This window comes from Cyanistes caeruleus, chromosome 8 (assembly GCF_971803275.1).
Source record: "Cyanistes caeruleus chromosome 8, bCyaCae1.hap1.1, whole genome shotgun sequence".
Classification (NCBI taxonomy): domain Eukaryota; kingdom Metazoa; phylum Chordata; class Aves; order Passeriformes; family Paridae; genus Cyanistes; species Cyanistes caeruleus.
In genome coordinates this window covers 34,665,440-34,690,370 of record NC_141708.1, presented here as the reverse complement: position 1 = coordinate 34,690,370, position 24,931 = coordinate 34,665,440, and the positions used below count along the sequence as shown (strand labels likewise).

At 41.6% G+C, this 24,931-nt stretch overlaps 1 protein-coding gene and 1 long non-coding RNA gene across 9 annotated transcripts in view; one reads left to right on the top strand and one right to left on the bottom strand.

Moving 5' to 3' along the window:
* Positions 1 to 4: 4 nt before the first annotated feature.
* The window catches only part of LOC111931500 (uncharacterized), a 45,152-nt gene continuing 20,225 nt past the window's right edge, over positions 5 to 24,931 (top strand). For 4 of the 8 annotated variants that reach the window (XR_015289987.1, XR_015289985.1, XR_015289983.1 and 1 more), the window contains exons 1-6: positions 5 to 689; positions 15,656 to 15,832; positions 18,643 to 18,925; positions 19,357 to 20,528; positions 21,657 to 21,804; positions 24,405 to 24,488. This is a non-coding gene — a long non-coding RNA (uncharacterized LOC111931500). Of the gene's footprint in view, positions 690 to 15,655; positions 15,833 to 18,642; positions 18,926 to 19,356; positions 20,529 to 21,656; positions 21,805 to 21,941; positions 22,580 to 23,260; positions 23,591 to 24,404; positions 24,489 to 24,931 lie in introns of those variants that run through there. The other 4 variants (XR_015289981.1, XR_015289980.1, XR_015289984.1 and 1 more) reach the window with 3 other exon arrangements.
* STOX1 (storkhead box 1) lies at positions 843 to 7,142 on the bottom strand. Its single transcript, XM_086900167.1, is given in 4 exon segments — positions 843 to 1,207; positions 2,224 to 4,513; positions 6,001 to 6,153; positions 7,058 to 7,142. Coding segments are annotated over 3 exon segments (2,463 nt in total). The 5' UTR covers positions 6,134 to 6,153; positions 7,058 to 7,142; the 3' UTR covers positions 843 to 1,167.

Sequence of the window (24,931 nt, the reverse complement as noted above, 5' to 3'; positions counted from 1 at the left end):
GGGGCCACGCCGCCCGTCAGCCAATCGCCTGTGGCCGTCGGCGCGGGACTACAATTCCCGGCGTGCCCCGGGAGATAACGTGAGGACTGCAAGTCCCGGCGCGCTCCGCAGGCTGTGAGGGGGCGGCCGCCATGATGGGGCGCCATGAGGGCTCGGCTGGTCTCGCCGCCCCTGCCAGGGCCCTGCCCGCTACTGTTACCAGCGCGCCTTCCCCAGAAGAAATCTCCGGTAGCTTTACGAGCTGGTGACTTTAGCCTCCCTCACCACCGCAGAGAAGCGTTCAGTAGTGAAAGTCTAAAGTAGAAAAGGGCAGTATGACCAAATGACGGAAGATTTAAAAAGCGCAACCCCTTCCCTGTGATTTGCAGCGTGGGCTCAGCACAATCTGCTTGTAGCTACAGGGATAAATCAGGAGGAATAAGTCAAAATTAGCCTTAGGAAATAAAATCTGTGAAGCAATCCTGACAGCTGCCCGGGATGTCGATTCCTTATGGAATGGGAAGGTCAGGATCAGAGCAGGGCCTCTCCCACAGCAATGGCACCTGTTGTCCCCTGCCGCCAGCACATTTTCATTTGCAAAGACTAAATTCTGCTTGACAGATACAAACACACCAAGTATGCTGAGGATAGCTGAGAGTGCTGCAGGTCACAGAGAACCTCGGGATTGAAGGAATTTTTGTGGTAACCAGGTGCGTGTCTAGTTAATTTGCTTTGTTTTCTAGCAGGGAAGGTGAAGCATGCACAAATTTCTGTGACACAGGTAGGAAACACTTTCCAGAGTTACAGCCCTGTCCAACTGCAGTTCTATTAGAGCAACACAAACCCTTTCCAGCTCACCGGTGTGATCTGAATGAAGAATGCCAGTTCTCACTTTTATTTTCACAGGGACACACAAAAAATAATTTTTAAATAAAAGGGGCAAACAAAATACACCTGACCTCTCCAAACACTACTGTCAAAAGTTTTAACTAACAGCTTTGATTTACAGACTGCCTCACTGATATGACTGGCTGCATTAACAGTATGGTTATCTTGTTACAAGGGGCAAGATTTGATTATTTTTTTCTTATTAAAAAAATAATCAAATATTCATGACCAGAGTTAGATGAAGTAAGGAATTCTGTTGCAATTGTCCTTTCCCTCCTTCTTGCATTGTTATTTATACTTTTAGAATTTGGCAGGAAGCTTCATCTTCTTTTCAGTCCACCTAAAATAATATAATTATTAGAAGTCAGACTTCACATTCCAAAAATGAACAGAGTTGGCTTAGCTTTTAGTGCCACAGATGGCATCAGCACAGTCAAAATGACCCTCTGAAATACACTTTGCTAAAGATTGCAATTCTTCATGCCCAGGTAATACACAGGAAATGTGCTTGGAAGAGTGCACAGCCAAGAGCTGCTTAAGGGAAAGATGAACAATTAGCAGGATTCCCTTAGATATGTAGTTTATTGCTTGTTCCTTCATATACTAACTTCTCAAGGTGACAGTACAAATCTAATCAGGACTCCAATGATTTACAGTTAAATACCACTTATTTAAGATATTAAGAATATGTGTTGCTGTAAAAAAAAAATGGATGTGATTTTTAACATAGGTTCTTGCCACTTAAGTGACAGAGGTCTCAATGTACAACTGTGTAAAAGATTGTTTCATAACAATTTATTTTCCATAAAGAGATTTTCAGGTGTAATTACAGGCAATGTGAAAGCTCAGGAGATGTACACATTCTGTCTGTTGTGGGCAAGTCAAATGGTATTTTCTGCTTTAAATTTCTACTAGATCTGTATTGTTTATGTAAAAGTGGACAATCTATAACAATATCTAATGTTATGTGGGGGAGAACTGTGTGAGCTGAACCTGGCTGCTAACTGGAGCTTATCAAACATTGTGTTTAACACTGAGTTTATCAAACACCATGTCTCTTAACATTTCTGTCCTTGCTCATCTCTACCTGCAGGACACAGCTCATACTGTTTTCTTGATGAAAACAAATGCAAAATACAAACAGAAGCATTTTAGGTAGAATGCTCATGTAAAAAAGACTTAGTAGAACTATACAATTTGAATATTTCTGCATCATAACACTGAAGTTAAAAAAAAAAGAAAAAAGATAATTTTATTGCTGGGGAAGAGTTTTGTGATTTACCAGGGCATTTCTGCCTAAATCTGATGTTCAATTTGAAGATAAAGCATCTAACTTAGTGTCATGTGTTTTCTTACCTTGGGGAGTCAATTCCACTGTCTCCTGTAATGCTGTGGTTTTCTGTCCCTTCTGAGTGTTTCTGTTCTGGCAACACAGGACATATATTCTTTAAAACCTGCTCATTTTTTCCTAGAGGGTTTCTCACTTCTTTGTTCCGTGAGCCCAAAGCACGGTGTGTTACTCCTTCTCCTGCCTCATGGGAGAAGTTCTGCAAAGTGCCAGCAACAGAGTCAGCCTCGGCAGCCTGGTGGAAATCTGCCACAGCTGAGCCCTCCCCATAGTCAGTGAGGCCAGTTTCTTCATCCTTTCTGTGACCTTTCAGAAGAACCTGGCTGCACAACCAATTTTCTTCTGCACTGTCTGGTTTTGGATGCTCCTTTGAGCCATCTGTTGGTTCTGCAAGGCTGGCCCTTCCTTTATATCCATGCTCTCCAGAGTCACATTTATTTACAGTTGTGTTGTGCTGGCCAGGGCAAGTGTACAAAGCCTGTACCTTACAGGTTTTTAGGGACACAGCTGTGCTCCAGTCTCGTGTGTCTGAAAAGGCATGGCCAGGGGATTCAGAATTCTCATCCAGATGTGATGAGTTACAGGTGTCACCATCATGTCCTTTTCAGTACAGAAGGTGGAAGTTATCAGTAAACCCTTCACTTTCCAGCTCCATTGATCCAGGATGGCTGGCACTGTCATAGTTAAATAGAAGTTCACTCTTTTTATCAGTCTTTGGTCTGTATTTCACACCGTTTTTTGGGGCCAGTTTAACGCTGGCCGTGTAATTTGAAAGATGGACATTTTGAAATTCACTGGCAGTTTGATCTAACAGCTCACATGCAGTGTCAGCTTTGCACCTGCAGTACTCATCTTTCAGGCAGAATGGAAATTTTGCATCTTCTTTGCACACACCCTTATCTTCAGTGTACGAGCAAGGGGATGGGTTTTCTGCTGTTCTTTTACAGACGTTTTCTTCAGAAATATTACTCTCCAGGAAGCATTTACTTCTGTGATCTCTTTGCAGATTACTGCCTTGTAGATAACTACCATTTTCACTTAACCTGTCTTTCTTTAATTGAAGGCCAGACCTATTAGCATGGAGTGGGTTGTTATGCTTAGCTTTGTCAGCCTCACTTTCTGCATCCAGCCATCCAGTTTCACAGCCAAAGGGACCTGAGGAGACCAAGGACTGTGGCCTTTGGAAAGCTCTTCCTTGCTTTCGAGTCCGGCACCTCAGCTGACTGTTAACAACACCTTGGTACCCTCTTGCAGGAAAACTGCGAGGTCTCCATGGCAGACCCTGAAAAGGATTGGTAATCTGCTTCTTATATATCACATGGGATTCCACTGCTGCATCAGGTGGCTCTGGGTTTTTGATGGGCAGTGAGAAGTTCTCTTCCAGTTCCACGTTTTGGGATTTTGTCTTCTGTATGTGAGACTTCCTACTGCTCCTGCTCATCTGTTTTTCTTTCTTTGATTTGGTTTTCCTGGCATGATTTGCTGTTTTGCTTGGTGCCTTTTGAACACAATCTTTTGAAAGATGGTTTTGCCTGACTGTTGGCACTTCAGCCGAGGTACCATTACTGATGATTTTTTTCTCTTTACATTTTTTCTGCTCCTCAGACTTCTGCATTAATATTGTGTGTTTAATCAAATTATCAACTGTAAGCATAGGGTTAATACGCCTGATGATTTCATGTTCAATATCACGTGGAATATTGTCTAAGTCATCTTCATCCCTGACTGGCCACTCCTGGGGAGGAAACTGGGCTGAAAAAGTGGAGTACTCCTTCTTGTGTTTTTCTTTTTTAGAACCACTTCTCCAGAAAAGGCCAAGGCCAAATATTTTGCTTTTCAGTTTTGCTTTCACAGATGTCCGGGATTTGGTGGCGTCCCAGGAATGGTTCTCAGCAGATGCAGAGATGCCTTGTGTTCGACTTGAAGGCTGCAATTCACTGCAGCCTCTCTTTTTCTCTCCATTAGATTCATGGCTCATTACCTGCCAATGTCTTTGTTCACAGAGCATATTTTGGTTAGGGAAACAACGGCAGGATCTGTAACAGGATACTGTAGCAATGTTTTCTTTCACTAAGTCTGCACAGGGCTTAATGTTTACCAGGTAGGTGATGGAAGGTGATGAACAGCAATAACTTTCCTCCAACAGGATCCTTCTGTTGTCTTCTATGGCATCATTTGTGATAAAGTATGTGTTGGGAGTCACAATGAAATATCCTGCTCCTGTATGATAGATTTTTCTTTCCTTAATTAGAGTGCCAAGGATATTATATAATATATTGTGGGAGGGCACTGCAATGCCTACAACAAAGAGACAGAAACTTCAAATCAGAAATACGTTTTCAAATAAAATAGGTGCTGGCCTAAACATCTCTCTCATACAACAGCCCTGAAATCAGCTGAAAACAAAATACCCAAAAGCATTTAGATAAAGGCCACTGCAGCACCACTGTGAGGAAGCAAGGATGTTGTCTTTGGGTCTATCAGGATATGATATCCATGTGAGACACCTTCTGCCAGGTACAAACCAAATGGCTTGTTCAAAGCATTTCCCTTCTGGCATGTTATTTAATAGGGGCTTTCATCACTCTCTGAAGTTTCTGGTGTAGTTCGGTCAGTTGTCAATTTCATTACCTCACTGAGACTGGTCTCAGCTACTGTTTTCCATCAGGTGTCACAGTCTCAGAGTCCTTAGTCTAGTCACAGCTGACCTCCTGCCCACAAAATTAAAAACTTGTGTGAAAACACAGCAAGAAATGCCTTCAAGATCCTACAAACTTTGAGAATGATACTTCTGGCTGATCTACAAATTCTACCTTATGGTTACTGACTGCAACACATTCCTGGCATGGTTCTGTGCCAGTTTGTGGGGCTGCATTAATATTTTCCCACTGGTTAAAATGCCTACCAGATCAGCCTAAAACATTTGCAGAGCTGTAAGGTTAAGAGGACGCAAAAGAAGCAGCTCGGTATCAGACAAAGCAGCCTCCTGAGAGGGCCAGAATGAGCCTGCACAAAGTCTCAAACACAATAGCACTTTGGTATTGCAGATCTAAGGGAAATGGGATATTTTTCAGATGTACAGAAAACATTTAAGGCTGCCACCACATCAGAATCATGGAATATTCTGAGTTGGAAGGGACCACAAAGATCATCAAGTCCAACTCTAAAGTGAATGGCCCATATGGGAAATCAAACACAAACCTTGGCATTATTTGCATCATGCTCTAACCAGCTGGGCTAGAAGTGAAGATCTAGAGATGGCTTAGTGTAAGTAATTTACTTTCAGGAAGGAAAGGGCTAGAATATGACCAACAAACCTGAATTTGAGGCTTGTTATATTTTTTGATAGCAAACACCAGATGTAGACTCCTACCCAGTCCCTTTGCAGTCAAAGTCAGCTGTGTTCCTGTCACTTAGAGGAGGACTTAGAGTCTCTGTGATCTAACGGTCTATTTTATGCTTTTCCATACCTAGCACCTAAACACCACTTCTGTGCTTTCCCATCCTCTAAAAAGGGTATACTCTCAACACACTACTACAGTCAGTTCCCTCTTATTCTCAAAGACTTATTAAAATCTGTGGAAAGGATTGCATCCAAGTCAGTGTAGTGACACAGATGGATGAGAAGTGTGCACATTCATGTATTCTACCAGTTGCCTGTTAACTTGTACTCCTTGCCTTTGCCAGCTTTGCTTGTGAACATTCCCTGACCCCTTGTCCAATATCAGATACTCAAGTTTGATGATACAGCCACTTTTTAAAGGAGGTAGAAACGAACAAGTTACCTGGATAATTTTTCACTAGCTGCTCTGTTAAAGTTTCCTGAGTGACCATCACACAACCTGCATTCATGTCTGATATGGTCCGGCAGATTCTTTCTGCCAAAGGAACAAAGTGCAACTGCGAGAGAGGATTCATCACAGCAGGGGTCACATCACCTAAGAGAAAAGAAAATTATTTGAGTGGAATAATGTTTCATTTTTTCTATTAGCTGCGAAAAATTTCCACTGAAAACTTCCCTTATCCTCAGTTAATTTTCTTTGGCAAATCACTCGGAAATATTTCTGAGAGGAGGGAAGTGGTGCTAGCACTTGTCAAGAGCCTTTGTAATGAAGGAAACAGAAGGTTGCCTTAAGCACGTTAGTGTGTTTGGTATAAAATTCCATCCAAAGCCATCATTTAGATTAATAAACAGGGAGTTGAGAGAGAGAATTATTTCTGATTTTTTAGAAGACTGCTTACATGTTAAACCATGCAGAACCTATATTTCTCCAAGCAGAGATTTCTAATGTGGAAAAGGTCAACATCCAACGATCTAAGTACAGAATGTCTTCACCAAGTCAGATCACAAGGGAAAAAAATACAAGTAACAGGCTTTGTCCCTTGTCTAGCACTTAAAATTGAATAGAAATTATATAATGCCACTTTTAGACTGGGTTCTAGAACTAGAGATTATTTAGTATACTGGGTACAGAGCAAAAATCTCTTATTACAACTGGATGCATTTTTTAGGCTACCTCACTATCTGTCCCGGTAAGAGACAAAAACATTGTTCTTGTTGTGCATGATAAAAGCAGAAGTTTGGAGGGGCCAACAGTGGGGCCCATCTTCCCCAGTAACTCTGCAACCCCAGCCCAGAGGGCTGAAAAGTGTCCTTCACTTAGTCCTTCACCTCATAAAACACATCCCCCATCCATAAAACACAGATCGAGTCTGACCCCACCCCAAGGTGGGCAAGGACAAGCCCAGCAAGTACTTCTGATACTGTACCTGTGAATGATGTAGCTGAAATAAGTATTTTCCCTAAAGCTGTTGATGGCAAGGCACGAAGCAGGGACTCACCTGAGGTCTGTGCACACAGTGAGACAATGACAGCGTACACCTTCTCAGACAAAACAAAAAACCAAAACCCCCCACCTTTCTTCTTTTTTTTTTAGTTAGACTGATGGTCTATTCCCACGAGCAGGTGATGTTCTGTGCTCCCCTGCTCCGTGCTGCACAGAAAGCTCCTGGCTGTGCCCAGGGCAGGCAGCAGGGTCTCCTGGTTCCCTCACAAGCCATAACCTGGTGTTAAACACTAACAGGAATTCTCCCACAAGTAAAAAGTGACATTTTAGATTAAGCTACGTTCACGTTTAACTAAACTGCAGTTGTCTATTGGATGACACTGTAACCCAATATTTATCCTCTAGCCAGAGAGCTACAACACAAACACTTCTCTGAGTAAATGTAATACACAACATTGCTTTGAAGAGCTGAAGTTGCTCTTGACCTTTGTTTTACAACTGCTGCTATATTCAACAAAAAGAACTCTGAAAAGAAAATCCTGGCATACAGTTTCCTCAGCGGTGTTGCTAGGAAACTCCTTGCAGGTGCAGAAACCATTGCAAGCTTTCTTTTTCTATGGGAAAGTCTATCAGCATTCAGTAATGACTCTTGTGAATAGTTTGCTCTCTGAAGTCTCTGCTGTGGGTGCACCGTGCTGCTGCCAAGTTCACCATTTGTTCCTGCAGAGCACCAGACTGCTAAGGAGTAAAATACCAAGGGTAATTCAAATTTGTTCCTTATCTTTATAGTTATTATCTTGCTGTTGTTGTCTGTATCTGTCCTGCAGCATCAAATCCATTCAGGGAAGGCTAATAATTTCAGAATAATATTTAAAGCATTAAGCAAAAGCTAGTTTGATACTTAAGGAATTAAAAAATCTAAAATCATGTTTGAGCACAAATCTAAACTGTTGCATAGTCAATAGAGCACACATGCTAACAACATAAATATTAGATCTCATTCTCTCCTGACTCTGAAATAAAATCTGAAATTCTGAAAGCAAGAATTAGATCTTGATAAGCAATGTGGGTAAAGGCCCAGGCAGCACCCTACAAGTGTCTATCAAGTTCTTATTAAAAACTTTGTAGATTTACTTTGCATAAGTAACTGTTGTTGTGCTTCAAATAGTCTCCAAAGCTTGTTGGAAACACTTAAAAGCTGCATCCCTTAATTTGCACATGGAGAAGACTTATCAATTTGTGCAAGCTCTCTCTCATAGGCCTGATGCAAAATCTCTGGAGCACCATGCTCATTAGAGCTCCTTAGTATCTGTCCTAGAGCTCAAAAACCCCCTGCAGAATGCCCTGCAGGAACACTTCCTACTCTACATAAATCTGATGACAATCACCTTCCTGCTGTCTTCACAGTCTTAGGAGGGCCTTGCTTACACCTTTGAGCAGGGACCCTGCCAGCAGTCAAGGAAGGACCTGAGCTTCTCCCTTGCTGGTTTAAATACAGCCTCCCCCCCTTCCACACTCTGCAGGCTTTGCAGAACCACATTAACTAAAGCCGATCTCGGCAGCTGGCCAGGGTTCGGGTGTTCTGATCCTTCAGTTTGCTTTACAGGTCTGCTCAAACTCTGCTCATTACCTGGACACCTAAAGCCCAAGAATACCCTTTTTAGAGCACTTATTGATTGCAGTGTGGGAAGTCATCTGTAATATGAGCATTGGGTAACAAAACTCAGCGCACAGAAAAGCCTCTGGGTATTCTTGACTAGCACAAAGTGATTTTTGTTCCATCTCTGTAATGCGAGCATTATCATTTTCCACTGAGTTGTTTAACAGTGGCAGAGTTCTTGCATCTTTGAGCTCTTCAGAAAAATTACATACAAGACAAGGTTATCTGTTGTAACCCAGGCTAAATCTGGGGAAGTAAACAGAGAGGCATTTATTACAATTGCACTCAAATTACTTCTTAAAAGTTCAGGTGAACTGTTTACAGAACAATAAAGGGCTGGGAGTAAATCCATTCCAGAAAAATACCCAAAACATCTGTTGGGCAGAGAAGACACAGCATGTGATAATAGAGGATTGATGTTTCTGTTTTGTAGTTGGGAGCATCTATCATGGAATGGATTATACAAAAAATGCCACAGATCCTGTGCCTCTCTGCATGAGAGCCTTGGCTTGTTTGATATAATTCACTTTCTGCAGAATTGTACCAGAAAGATCATAAGCAAGAGCAGGACTGCTACCAACTGCAAGGCTTCTGCTTTTCTATGGCCTAGAGTGCATCATGATCACATTTTACAGCAAAAATCACATGTTATAGTTAAAGAATTTTAATAAATGAAATGTTAATAAGAACATCATAGAAAGCTGGGAACTCTAGCAAAACCCTTTTTGAACATTAATGATTTTACAAGATGTGTTCTTATTAAATAATAAAAATTCTATGTAAATCAGAAAGGCAGTTAATCTTAACATTTTCAATTTTAAGTATATAACATAGAAACTCTATTTTGACACAAGTACTCAGTACTAGTGCTGCACTAGGTCCTGTTTTCAGAAACATCCTTTTACTGAAGCAAAGAGTAGAAAGTTCAATTAAATGAAACTCTCAAATCTTGTAATGTGTCCAATCTATTACTAAAACAAACAAAAGCTCTCAGGAACAGCAAACAATATCTATTATTTGATTATTTTGTCCAACTTTCAAAGAAACAATTAAGTGCCAGTTCAAGGTCACCCACACTTCTTCAGTTGACATCAAAGAAGCTGCAAACACATGAAAATGTCAGATTTCTGTACCTACTGATTCCTGCCAGGACAGACACTCCCAAATCAGGACATTTAAGCAAAGACTGCCCTCCATTTGGTCACAATTTCAGGGTTTTTTTCTATGATTAACTTATTAAGTTCTTATTAACTTTTTATTCCTTAAATCTTTCAAAGGATGATGCCATACAACTTGATAAGAAGTAAGCAAAATCAACAAAAACCAAGCACTTTTTCTGCCTTCCCAACAACACATAAAAGCCTATTCCCAAACTCAAGTGTTGTGAACTTTTGGGAGCAAGACCTCTAAGCACTTTTTAAGATTCCTACCCAAGAGATGTCATGGAATCCTCATTCTAATCTTAGTGCTAATGGCAACCCACAGCCACCATTTCTTTCAGCAGCTAGTAAAAAACCCCACAGGCAGATATGGTGAAAACAAAGCAAGATTCAGGAAAAATAGGGAAAGCTCTCTCGTGCAACCTCTGCTCAAGTCCCCGGATAGGAACACATCACACAGCAGACACCAATATATTCAGTGTGGTAGTTTTCCTCAAAATGAGCACTGTGGGTAAGGTTTTGCCACTGAAATGTGTATCTCTGACCTTCAAAGAGATTAACCCCTTCAGCTCTTAGCAAGACCACTTGTGTCCACTTGGATGCTCCAAGAGCATCTCAGGAGCAGGTTCCCAGCTCCAGAGGTACTGCCTGAACACACTGGTAAGAATACAGCTCCAAATGCACTGTTCAAGAGAACCCAGCCCAAGGGGTGTCCAGAGGTTTGTGTTTCACCCCCACAGCTGGCACAATAGCCAGCAAGCAAAACTGCATTAGCACACCCACCTTTGTTTGGGGCATTCACTGCATAACTGGCAGAAAAATTCAGCTGTGAGCAGCAGCACTGCAGATAATTATTTTTCCTATCATGTAGCATGCTGATGGCTTTTAAGTCAGTCCACGTATGCATTGAACATACAGAGCACAGCTGACAGCAAGGAAAATCATCTTTAACCGTTTCAGCATTTAGTGTCAGGCTAATTGATTCAAAATCTGATTCAAAATTGATTCAAAAATCTGTCAGGCAGATTGATTCAAAAGGTTCATTGCAAGGACATAAAAAATAACAAAATTAAACAAGTCCAAGCAGGTTGCAAAAAAACCACCATGGAGCCAAACAACAGAACAGGAATATAAACAAGCCACTGGCAATGTCTCTGACTCCTTTAACTGTCCTGAGGTGCTGCTATAGGGATTTGACACAAGCACAGCTTTTCCACTCAGCCTCATCCAAAAAATGCCCTTCACAGCCCTGGCATTTCCCCACCTAAACTGCTCTGCCTTTTCCTTGCTTCCAGCTGTGCCCTCTCTCCTGCAATAAATCTCAGAAATTCAAATAGCTCTTCAATGTCCAAACCTTTGTTCTAAGCAGCAATGGTAATTACCTCTAGAGTGAAAGATTGACTATCAAAGCATTGAGATTAAGTTGTACATTCCTGTGCCTGTACAGCTAAAGGTCAGCTCCAACTGCTGCAGAATTCCTGCTGCCTCCTTTGTCTAGAAGTGTGCTGTCACATAAAATGCAGATGTGAAAAATGTACAATGTAATGCTTGGAAGTAAGATATACTAATGGTCCTGTTTGCCCTCCCCAGAATGAACCAAAATTGCCTTTGCACCTTCCCTGGCTTCAGCTCACAAATCCACCAGCCCAGGGAAGTCACATTCTAGAATTTCAGAGGAGCAGCACCCACAGAGCTGTTCCAAAGAGAGCACAGCTCCCTGCAGAGGTTTTCCAGCAAATCATGAATCAAGGGGCAGAGCTCAGGACAGCTCACTGCCAGGGAACACCAATCCCAACCCATGGAGCAGGAGCTGGCAGAGAGCTCCTGCAGTGGTGGCTTCCCTTGGACACTTGGAGTGAGGACAGGAGCCACCATGACACAACACAGTGGAACCAAACCAGCCTCAGATCTTGTTTTAGGACAAATCCCATTGCAGGGAGGCTTTTCATTCAAAATTTTAATGGTATAGGGGCAGCTTCACGCCTTCCTGGGAAACCTGGGATGTTGATGGATGTGCACAGCCACTTTTCCTTCCTCTCTTCCTAAATGAATATCCAACTTTAAGGATGTCCTCGTTGTTGGAACTAACTTTCTGCACCCTTTCATTAGGCTGGAATTTATGGTCCTCAGGGAAAAATAAAACAAACCAGTTTAGAAATGAAAAGCAGCATCTTTACCACCACAAGAGGTCTCAGAGGAGTTGTTTGGACACTGCAGATTAAACAGCACTAGTCTGAACTCGAGGACTTTAGTCTGCAGCTCCCAAACCTGTCTCCATGGCTTTAGTGCTATAAAACACCTTTTCCATGTTTCAGTTCATCCAAATTTCAGCCATGAAGGATGCCACAGGAGACCAACAGTGCAACTGAGCAACTTCACTGTGTTACAGGAGATTTAGAAAATGTTTTTTCAAAAGCCACTTTAGCAGAACCCTTAGGGTGAAGATACTGGGCTATTGAATCGCACAGACCAAAGTGAAGCCTCCAAAGGAAATTATAGAGATGTGCCTGTGGGATGTTGCAAATGTAGAACCATTTCAAGGGCCAAAATAAATTGTACAGTCTATGAAGCACATGAAGGCATGGAATGGGGGCAAATTCAGCAGAGGAACACCAAGATGGGCAGGCCTGGAACACCTGGGGGGCACAGCTGAGGGAATGGCTCGTGTAGAACCTGGAGAAGAAGTAGTTTTGGAGGGACCTGGCAGCAGCCCCCTGAGAAGATGGAGCCAGGCTCTGCACAGGGACAATGAAACACAATAGGCTGCAAGAGCAGAGGTTGGGATTTGCTATACAAAAACCTTTTCACCTTTAAGGACAGCACAGCTGTGGAGCAGTGTGCCCAGAGAGCTTGTGCAGCCCCCAGGCTGCGACTGAGCAAAGCCCAGAGCAACCTGCTCTGACCCCAGAGCTGACCCTGCTCTGAGCAGGAGGTAGGACAGCAATGAAAAAGTACAACAGTCATCTGGTTCAGCCGGAGCTGAACCTGTACCTCCAACAGCCACCCTCACCCCCCTGCCTCCACCACCCAATGCAAGGGCACTTTTGACCTCCAGGAGCTGTGAAGTTTTCTTGAGTGACACCAAGTTAAACAAACAAGGTTACACTTTCCTCACACTGCTAATGAAGCCATGCCAAACAGAACCCATATGAGAAAACTACTGGTTTTCTCTTCAGCTCTCCAAATAAATAGCTCCTGTATTCAGAACATTTTTTTGAGTAACTGAACTCCAGATGTACAGGCTCACTGTTAGGGCTGGTGTTCTCCACAGCAATGGAGTGGATGTGTGCTAAAGCAAGATGGCAGTACAGCAAAAGCTAAAAGTAGCCTTGAAATGAACCTCATTTTTCACAGAAGTCTCTGATTCCATCAAAGACCACAGCAGAAGCACTACAAATTAATGTAATTTATTTCATTACTTCATGATATTAACACAAACTATTGTCTTTTCTGACTGAGACAGAAAAAATTAGGCCTGTTCAAATTACCCTCATTCTAAAAGAGCATTAAGGCAGTTAAGATCTGCCTTTCATTATTCAAGGTGCAAGAATTCAAAAGACTGAGGATATAGCACAGTTCAGCCTATTTTCTTGAAATTTTCTCACCCAAAAGACAGAAGCAATAGCTTTTCCTGTTGAGTCTTTAGCATTGAGAAATACACAACACATACCAAGTTCTTTCCAACTAATCTGCTTAGAGATTATTTAAAAAAACCAAAAAACCAGTAAATTAAGTTGAATGGAGCTTATTATAAAAAAAATATACATTTCTGTTCAGTGCTACATGCTAAACAGTGTGATTAGAAACTACTGCTGGGGTAGTGTGGAAAAATTGCATGCACAAATGCTTTTACAGATTACACCTTTCAAGTAATTCAACCTGAGCAGATCTGGTAAATGAATCAGGGTTCTGAAGAACATCACAGGCCCCCTGTACCTTGCTGCTGTGAGTTCAATCAGTAATTTGAGTTAGGGTTTAGTGCAATACATATTCTACTGAGATTTAGGGTTTTTATAATATAGGACTAACACCTTAGTAAGAATTTTATATGGAAATGCATTAAATGTGCAGGAGCGTTATCTGAAGTCAGTGGTAAGGGCTATATGTCAGCTAAAATTAGGTACTAAACATCATGAAATAATCTAAGTTTTACACACTCATTACACAGATAGAATTAGATCAAAAGCAAATAATAGCAAGGTAGAGAAAAAGCTCCTTCAAAGAGCACAAATGTTTTCTTCCCTTTTTTCTCCTTAAAATATATCAGCAGAATCATCACTGGAACAACTGTGATAACAGGTAAAACCCAATTACAACATAATATGGAAGTCACTAAGTTCTGAATCAAGTACCTTACTGAAAATAACTTTATAATTAGTGTTTGACAATAAAACAGTTAGAAAATCAAACTGTTCTTCGTGTTTGGCAACCTACCCACAGCAGTGCAAAATAAAGCACCATCATCCACTCTTTTCAGGCCTGATAAAAATAAAAAGACAGAATTCTAAATAATCCTAACCAGTTCAATGCAAAGCACGACCACACGCTGCAAGTTACATTTCACAGAAGCCATCACCATTGAAGTACAAAATTATTCTCCTTTGACTTGCAAACCTACATCCCTGTTCGTGGGGCAGGATGAAAGACACTGGGAGAAAGGGACTCCAAAAGAAAGGAATGCCATGAGGCACATATCCCCAGCCTCTTGCTGAGCTGCCATCCTCATTAAGGTTGTGCCGTTCCTGTGTGTAACTGCAGTGCCTGACAAACAATATCCACTCCAGAGTCATGACCTTTTGTAGGCCAAACAGAAATCAGCTACTCACAAGGTTTCTTTCTTCTGTGGCTTCAATGAACGTGCAGCAGAACCGTGCTGATAGTGAACAAATTTAAATTACTCAAGTGAAAACAAATCTGTCCTAAAAGCTTGCCAGGTAGCTTGGGGACAGTAATTTGCCTCTCATTTTAAGCAACGTTGAGAATTGCTAATAAACAGGAAATGCTCAAATACCCAGAAAATTCCAAATGGAGCCCAGGTATACCAGTGCCACTGCGGTGCCTCTGTTCCCCAAAGCTGGTACAAACATGCAGAGATGAGCATGAGGATCTCCACAGGCAGGCAGCCAGTGCCTGCTGAGCTCACTAAATAACTATATAATATAGTTCCCCAAAGCTGTGCCAGCTCTTTGAAAGGTTATTGCAAGCCACAAGTACAGCAGAAGTTTTGTTCCTCACTCCTTAAGATGTTGCTGAACATTTTCAGGAGATTCAAATTCCATCTCTCTCCTATCACAGGGATTCTGTTTGAGGATCAAAGCAGCTTCAGGGACTATCTGCCCATTTTTATCTGCTTCTCTGAGTGTTTCTCTTCTCCTTATGTTCTGTGGGAGACTCACACAAGGGAAAGTGAGGAGCTAGACCTATCAGATTACTCTACAAATGCACAAATAAGAGCACAAAACAGTTCCCTGTCTGATCCCATTCCAGTTCGTTCAATACCTCCAGCAAAAACGTATAAAACTTGACACTTCACAGAAGAGTGTACTGCCCTTTCAATGTCACTCTTCAATCGGATATTTCCTGAGAGATATAAATTTCCAGCCTACAGCAGAGCCCTCATTGGAAATGGTGACCAGGACATTACCTGTCCACAGAAAAGTCACAGTCTGCATGCCCATCCCAGCTTCAGCCTTACTGGAAAGGACAGGGCTTTTCTTTTGAATAATTACCCTGCGACAGAGATGCCGAACCGACAGCAAATTCATCCTCTAGAGGCTAAGCAAAAAAAAAAAAAAAAAAGTTTCATTGTGCTATTTTCTCTTCTACTCGATAGGAATCACGAAGAAGGAGTCGGGATGCTCAGGCACATGGAAAATGCTGCTGTCACGAGAGAAGGCAGGCTGGGATGACAGAAACGAGCTGGTGACGAGCAAGGACAACAAGCAAGCAGCTGCTGAGATGCATTCTCACCAGAGAAACCCCTCTGTTTCACTCTCCAAAGGCTCAGGAGGTCAGTGCGCTCAAATGGAGAATTTGTAATTGTATCTAAGCTGAGAGTCCCCTACTCCCCTCTTAGCAGCTTCCCTGCATGCATCCCCCCAGGCTGTAAAGGAAAGGAGGGAGGGAGCACTTTGCCCCTCGTTTGGTGAACAATTGACTGAACAATTCAGCTAAGCACGGGAGATGGTCCACAGAAAGCTGTGTTTGCTCAGTTATCAGATCAAAAGGCTTTAAAATTAGCCCCTGCTTCACCCACTGAAGGAAATTTTAATTGCCGTGATTTTCCCCTTTTCTTCCCCTCCATCTCTCAAGGAGAAAATAAAAGCTCCTACCCAGTTCTGTGTGTACCATGCACCCCACGAGATCCCCGTCAGAGGGACAAGAGACATTTTCCATTTTATCTGAGAGTAAACACAGCAGGGCACTTTGTGTTAGTTACAAGATTTTGGGATTGAATTTTCCCTTTATTTGACTAAATTTCCTGTGACCACTGTCAGTCAAGGTGTAGCCTGTTCTGTAAAGTCAGGATGTCCAGCGCTCCAGTGTGTTTCTCTAGAACAAACCTTATTTGAACTGCTGGGATAAAGAGCAACATCGATTTGTGGGACCACAGTGTCTTCTGGTGACAAAAAATAGCCAGGAAGGCTCCTTGAGATAAGCAGAGGAGGAGTTCTGAGTGCCGAGGGCTTTAAACTCAGCGTGGAACAGGATTTGGATAATTCTCCACTGAAATGTGACTTGACAAAATCAATGCCGAACGGCCCTTGCTTCTCATCTATTGCCCAGCAAACAAGGGGTTGTGGATTTAAAAGGAAAAACCTCAAAAGCGTTGGCTCATTATTCTCATGAGTCTGAAGACTCTTTTCCCACCCATTCTGTGTGCCACAACCAAGGATAAAGATAGTGGAGGTTGTGTGATTCCCATCTCTGACACCTGGTACACCCAGACACTTCTGAAATTTCACCAAATGCTGCTGGAATTTGTAGATACTGTTATTGCTACACGTGCAGGAAATGTTTCCTTAAGAACCACATTGCTTGGTCCCCAACATCCCAGCCTTTAGCCAGGAAACATTAAAAACCCAAGTGGCTTAAATTTCTCATTATTGCTACAGTTGCATGAGAGCAGTTAAATTAAAAATGCAGTCAAATCTCTCTATATATACAGACAGCAAATCTGATACCAAGAGCTTAATTTTAAAACATTGTCATTTCTTTAAAAAAAACCCAAAACAACATTGTCTTTTGCATTTCAGTTGTGGAAGTTGCTCCTTGCTTTTCTAGTACAAAATATATCTAAGAAATGGGAGAAGAGTAATGCAGAGCAGGAAAGGGCCATTATCATGACTTTTGGAAGAGAAGGCATAGAATATGTAATTTAAAATCAGAAAATTACCTAAATAAGGACGTTCAAATAGAACTTTTTTTTTTTTTCAGTTAAGCTTCCAGAAATTCAAGTAAAATCATGAAAATGTCACTTTCACATTAATTGACAAAAAAAGTGAAATTCACAAAGACAAGTGAGAGCACTTTAACTTGTAAGAAACCCCGTTGGCTGTTACTACAGCAAGATACAGGACAAGAGAGGAAATAATCTGATTAATTTACCTTAGTAACTTATATTTGTTCTCACCTAGCCATCCTGTGCCTCAGAAAAAAGGATACTGGGAAGCAAGGAGGTAACAAACAATGGAGTCAAATTCTCTAAATCACCCCCAGGACACCAGCAATAATGTATAATTTTTCATCTGTTGATATAAAACTTAACTATAATAATAGATAACCATTCCCAACATACCTATAGATGTTACTGCTTTTTAGGTGGAGAGAAACAAACCACTCTTGTTCCCTATAACACCTCTCCTGGCTTGAGTTAAGAGGTCAGCAGGTTAATTTGTGATTAGGGAAAATGAACTCCAGCTGGTGTTACCAGTTCGGTAAAGTTATCAAAGTATCCAATAAATGACTGATGAAGAGAGATATTTTCTAGTCTGAAAATGGGGCTACAACAGGGAGTAGCTATTCTGTAAAAATTATTGGGAAAGAAGGGTAAATACCAGTAACAGGAAAAAAAGAATGATGTGATTTAAGTTAAGACAGTGTTAAAAAATAATAAAGAGGTTGAGCTGGCCAAGGATAACACAGGCTAGACATCACATATCTTCCTGTTAAACATTTTCTAACATATCATTAAGAATTCCTCAGGTCTTCCCAAAGTTGGCAATTTCTTTTTGATAAAAAGTGCAATTTTGATTTTTTTCTTGAAGAATTGCTAGTTAGCTTCAACAAAAAACTTTTGCGATCTAATATCCAGTCCTGCTTGAAATGAGATAAAATGCACTTCTGGATATAATTGAATTCAAATATATGAATAAATATGAATTAAGAACACGAATTAAGATATAATTCATCCCTGGACAGAGAGGATTGCAGAGCTATAGTCAGGGAAAAGTAAAAATAAACATCTTCAACTGACAGCTATGAAAATCCCTGGTAACCTCTGGAAATCCAACTGAAAAGAGATTTGTTTGCACATCACCAGGTACTTAGCAGTTACTACGGAGCTGAACGTCTCCACTGCAGCATCTCCTGGTTGGATTAATGCTTAATTAATGCTTAATGCTTCTTTTAGTCTTGGGCAAGTTAAAGCACAAAGCGCTTCACCTCAAAACGTTAAATGTGATATCTGAGCTGTCACAAAGCAAGGACTGCGCTGCTCAGGTATCGCTTACCTGCATTAGGCTCGATAATTAGAATTTGGTACTCCTGTAGTACTTTCCACAGAGAGCAATCCTCATTAACCATGCCCCAACCGCACAGAAAATTGCAGGAACTACAGAGGCCCTGTGGTATTGTCTCCCTCTGCTGAAGATCGGTGAGACAAGAGCAGCTCCGCAGGACAAAACGACACAAGCCCCACGGGATAAAGAGTAAATCCAGGATTGATGACCCCTGAATACCGAATTCTGCCCTCCTGCAGCAAACAGCAAAGGGATTTACTGTCCAAAACCAGCGCCCCGAGTGAAAACTGAAGAGCTGTGAGGCAGCAGTCAGTACCAGGAGCAGAAATTTAATCTGAGCCACAATTGTGCTCACCACAATTGTGAGCCACAAATGCTGGTGAGTTTATTCTGCAATCACATTTCAGAGGACTTTTCGTGGCAAACTTGCATTAAGAGCACTCAATAACCCCCAGCTGTACTTTCTTTGTAAACCAAGCCCTTCATTGCAGCCTGGTCTCTTTAGACTGCAGAGATCACTAGAACAGTCAATTGCATATGTACTAATTGCAGCAAATGAAAATACTGGATAAATATTCACCGGTATGATGTAGTTAAAATTAATGTGAATAATTAGATTATTTAGGGTAGCAATTTGAATATATCTGAGCCTGATTTCTTTTTAGATACTTAATCACGTCCAATTTTATTTTAGAAAAGGTTTGTAAGATCACTTTGTAGGGCTGTTTTGGTTTGTTTTTGTGTTTTCTTTGTTTTGTTTTTGTTTTATCCGTGTGTGTGTGAACATTTCCAGAGGATCTAAGACTAAAAGCAGCCGCTGATTTCAGACGGTCACATCGGCATTAGGTGGCACAGTGCTTTCCCGGCGGGCAGCCGTCACCCCACCCACGGTGCCCTGAGTCTTTACCTTCTCCAGCAGCAGCAGCTTCTGCAGCTCTTTGCTCAGAGGAATCTTTGTGCTGACTCGATCCATAACATCCAGCCCCAGCGTTTTTTTCCAGTGCACCACGCTTTGCGTAAAACTCCCACGAAGAACGAAACTAATTCAGTTTTCCACTAGTTATGAACGCACCTTCCAGTCCATTTCACTCTCAGGCTCCAGACACATTATATCCAACCACTTCCAGGCAACATTACCTGCAACAAAACTCCGGAACCAACCTGCTTCCTACCGCATTTTTCCTAAATGCCGAGTGCCCAATCTGCCTTGCAGTGGACCCAGCAGGTGCCCGCTGACTCGGCTGCAAACCACGCTATCAGCAAACCCAGTTTGTCCCAGTGTCCGATTGATGGGGAGGCCGTGCCTTTGGAGAAAGCTGTCCTAGGTGATGCTCTGCTTGCTCGCCACTTCTCCGCCAGCCTGGATACAGGGATTTTTGCCTGCCGGGATTTACACGGCCAGTCACAAAATGCCCGAGGCAGGAATTAACCTGCCCTGAGAGAGTGGTTTGCTGCTTCAGCTGATGAAACCTCTGATGGCAGCTTCGCAAAGAGAGGATGTCACCATCGGGATCACACACGCCGGCAGCAACGAAGATAGGAAGGAGTCAAGATGAAAGCAAATAAATTCGGCGGCACCGGAGGGCTCCAGCACTGCCTCTGTGGTCAAGCCTTGCCCAAGCTCTCCGCCCCTGTCCCGGCTGCTAGTAGCTCCAGGGAGGGGCACTCCCCCTCCAGAGAATCCCACTCGGGCCTTGAGGAACCTGCCTCTAGTTTGCGCTAAGATTTCACAGAGACAAAAGACTCCCTCCCCCCTTCTCCCCAGGATCAGGGCTCTTGCCCTGTCTCAGATTACACTTGCACGAAGCGAGGGCTGGCGGAGCAGGCAAAGGAGGCACCGGTGCAGAGCATAGGACACGCTCTAGCCCTGCCCTGCACGCTGGTGACAGGCATTTGCACAGGTTGTTCCTGTTCTGCAGAGCTCGGCATCCTCTCAGTCTGCCTGCAAAATCCTTGACAGACAAGGTAAGAGCACAGCTTGCTTTAGAACCCACTGCTCACAGAGGAATCTGGTGTCCAATTCGGTGTGCTATTTAGTGGATTTTTATAGGTTCTTAAATTCTATGTTGCATTAGAATAATTTGTTTTTTTTCGACTGTCTTCTTTGAAAATGAGCCCTAAAGTGGATTAATCTTCCTTTTCTTTAAAGGGTGAAGTAGGTAACAAAATTAATTCACTGCTCAGAACGTCATCTGCACAGCCACCTCACCAATCCTACGTATTCTGAGCCACTGCTACCCAAAAGTCACACTATACAAATTCTGCTTTTGTCCATGGATCACCAGTACTGCACATTGTATGATCCTCACAAGTCCCCTTTTGTATTGTCCATCGCTACATGCCCAAATCAGAAGACTGAAAATGCTCACTGCATATTCCTTACAACCATATCACTGGATGTCTGACAATTTACAGATGTGCTGTCATCCATGTGTCCCAGTACTAATGGTCACTTATTTTTCCTCTCCTTGTTATAATGAAAACATCACCCCTCCCTCAAAGAAAAAAACCCTAGTTCTTAGCTTGATTTTAGGAAGAACACTGACAGAAAAATCAGGTTCAATACTGGTAAGTTGCTAATCCGTATTTGCACTTGTTTAGTCCCATTATACATAACTTTCTTATACCAGAGGGGCTACTTGACAAAGGCAACATTTTCTCTATTTATCAATACCCTGAAGCTGCTTTTGGGAAACTCTTCCCCAAGATTTTTCAGCTTGTAACATGAATATTCCAATAGTTATATTTAATGTTATTTATTTAATATTTTAACTCACCAAATAGTACTTAAACAAAACAAGGCATGAAGAGACAGAAGTCTTTCCAGATGCTTAAGAGAACTTCCAAGTTCTGTTGTTTCTTATTAGTGTCCAAGCTGGAAGTGTAACAATGCATCTACCCAACGTGTACCTGATACCAAAGGGAAAATTGCCTTCTCTCCTTTAACTTGTCCTGTGCACACATGCAATGGACTGTTTTACAGAAAAGCAGGTTGGTCTGTGAGACAAGTTTTGAGACCAGCAGTGCAAGGTGTTTCTGTCTCCAGCTGCTCATTTCTGTAACACATGTGGCAGCAATTTCTGCTTTTTTTAGAGGCTGATCTGCTGGCTACTATCAAGCTAAAAAGGGACCAAAAATGAAGGCTGCAATTCTCCAGCTGTCTCTGCTCCTTGCATGATAAAACAGGAATGTAACTGGATGACCCTGTGTCAGGAAAACCAAGAAGATTTAAGCAATACAGGTAAAAAAACCCAACTGACACTCAAACAAATCCTGCATACCACCAAAAAAGTTGCAACAAAATAGTAGAGCAAATCAGTACTTAAAAAATATCTGCTGAAGAGCAGTGGGGTGATTTCCAACTGGGATTCCTTGCAGTTTTTCCTCCTCCCCTCCACCTGGTTGTTGGTGAAGAAATGTGAAGTGACTAAGTCAAGAGCATCCCTGCACTTGTCCCTCAGTAGGCTGAGGGAAAAATAACCTGGGAATCAATTTCCTATCAGAACACCTGGCACTGGGAATCTCTGTCACCTTGGCTGGAATTCAGCTCAGGAAATTTCCACAAATAAATATCAGTCTGCAGCATGGAACAAACAAATCTACCCAGCAGGATTATTCTGCTGTCCTTTTAAAGAGAATAATAAAGAGGGCTGAATTAATATTTTACTAGATACAAGTCTCAACATTATTGAATCACACCTGTAAAGGTATTGGTTCTTACACCTACTGTGAGGCACCTGAACCAAATCCTCAAACAAGTTACAATTAATTTGTTAGAGGCAATTTAAAACCAGCAGGCTACAAGAAATCAAAAGCAGCATCCTACTTTCAAACTAAGTTCAGGTATTAGCTACTTAGAAATTGAAAAGCAACATTCTGAGACAGAATTACAACACTACCAAACACACAATGTCAGGTGAGATTTGGTGTTCCAAAGCTCTAGTTTATACTCTGTATTGTGATGCTGTGGATTATATAGTGGATGAATAAAGAAGGAAAAATGGTTTTACTTGAAAGCAATGCATTTTGTTATTAGAACTTTTTACTATAACAACTTTTGTGCAACACATCAATGAAACCCAGTATGCAGAAACATAAAAGCTTGTTGGGAAAACACTGGCAGTTTCTATAGCTGACTAAAAGTATCCATTATTTATGGCATCTTTATTGTCACACTCCACGGCAATATGCAAGTCCCTGCTGAATTTCTGTTTGATTCACTTCTGTTTTCTGGAAGAGATACCAGTGCAAGTGTAGTTACTGAGCTCCCTACAAATTTTGCAATATATTGCTGGCTGTAAGACTCAGTCACTCAAAATGAATTCTTTTATCTTTTATATTTTAAAATATAAACTGCACTGAACAAATTCATTCAAGGTAAGAACCTGACCTGGGTACACAAACAGTACAGAAAAGCAAGAGAAAAAACACATTTTGTGCACATTCCTGACAAAATTATCAGTGAAAGTTAACTGTTACATAAGTCCAAACTTATTCACACGGCACATTACTCAGCAGAAAAAATGACTGGAAGCCACTCCTCTCTGTTAAAGCAGTTAAACATTGAAAAAGAAGTTATGTTAAAGGACTGGGATTTATAAGGTTAAGATACTGAAAGAACTCAACTGTAAAAGCTGGATCTGTGGAAACCCCCAGACATCAAAGAGAGAATTCCAATTTCTCCACTGTATACTCAGGGCATTCCAGAGGCAGAGGACACTGGACAAACCAAGAACTGGGAAGTCATTCTGCAATCCTGGAGCCCTTCTGCAGCAAGGCCTGGGTGTTGTGGGCACCAGACACTGGGTGAGGCAAAAAAATTCTGTGTGTCTTCATTGTGGCACAACATGCAGCAGTGCTGGCAGCAGCCCCATCTCCTCAACACTACATGCAATCCTCAACACTACAGAAAGCTGGCAAAACTCACCACTGCCACTGTTTCTATGCAGCAATGAAACCACAGACTCGAGTCTTTCCAGTGCTCTAGCAAAAGCAAAGGGGCCTCGAGAGTGCCTGTGTTATTCTAGGTCAGTTTGCATGCAAGCAGCACTTTGATCTTTCTTCCCAGACTCATTCACAGACATCACGGGGCTGAATTTAATTTTGTAAGGGTTAAACTCATTCATTTGCCCTCATTGGACAAAATAGCAAAGGGGAGGGAAATAAATTTATAAACAGAGATCAGATTCTATTTACCAGCCTGCTGTAGCAGGGCTTTCTCTACAGAACAAAGCAGTCCAAGATTTATTACTTTCTACAAAGCATCTGTGATGATTTCAGGAGTCCAAACAAGTGGGATGCCAAGGCTCACTTTTAGCAGCTTTTTGCTAGTAACTGGGACAAAACAATGACTCAGAAGTGCAAAGACCATAAGGTGGGAAATGCAGACATGAAATATAAAAACGTTGTTCATAAATCAAAACAGACAAAAGATTGCTTCTCCAAACCTGTTACTGATCCTCCATTCCGTTTTCCTTAGAATTAGTTAAATTTCTGGGAATAATACTAAGAAGCTTTAGCTAATACACAGCATCAATGTGGGTCATGTACAAAACCTTGTGCTGTTAGGTCCAGCAAGTCACAGAGTCTGTAAGAGGTGCCTGTTCTTCCTCAGATTATCTGTGCTTCAGCAGACTCATCAAGCTCTGTGTAGGTTGTAAAACTTTTCCTTGTTTTTTTTTTCTCCTTTATTCTTTACCCATTAAATTTCCTTTCCAACATAAAAGCAGACTGTACATAGTATCTGAAACACTATTACATCAAATCAATAGAGAGAAATATTACAGTCATTCTAACAAATACTTTTCTTCTTAAATATTGTAAAAATCTGTATCACTCTAGCGACCATCTCACATCCCCCTCACTGAAGGATGAGATGAGGAGGCCTGCTTGTTTCAACAACTGCTTTCAGCTCAGCAGTTTAAGGTAAAAATACCCAAGCAAAATATTTCAGACGTTTTAGTGTGCCTAAAATGTCGTTATCTTAAATTTTAAACTAATTTTCTTGTATGTTCACACGTACTGCTGAAATTCAGGGACAATGTATTTCAGATGAAATTCTTTCAAGTCCATTTACATAAACGGTGCTCGACGTCAAAATTAAACATGCTGTCAACAATCTGTACAAAGGTAAAGGTGAAAAATATAATCTGATTACAAAAGAATTTAACACCATCTGTACACCACAGATAATGCTTTTTAGAAGATAAATTTATCACCATCCTCATTCAATCATTCTGAGATGTTATCTCCCAATTTCTAAAACATGTATTTTCTGTGTATTTATATACAATTAGTGTTTTTATAGTATTTCCTGCTTGACTGTGAAGAGTTCAGGTATTATACAATGGCTCAAATGAGATGAATGA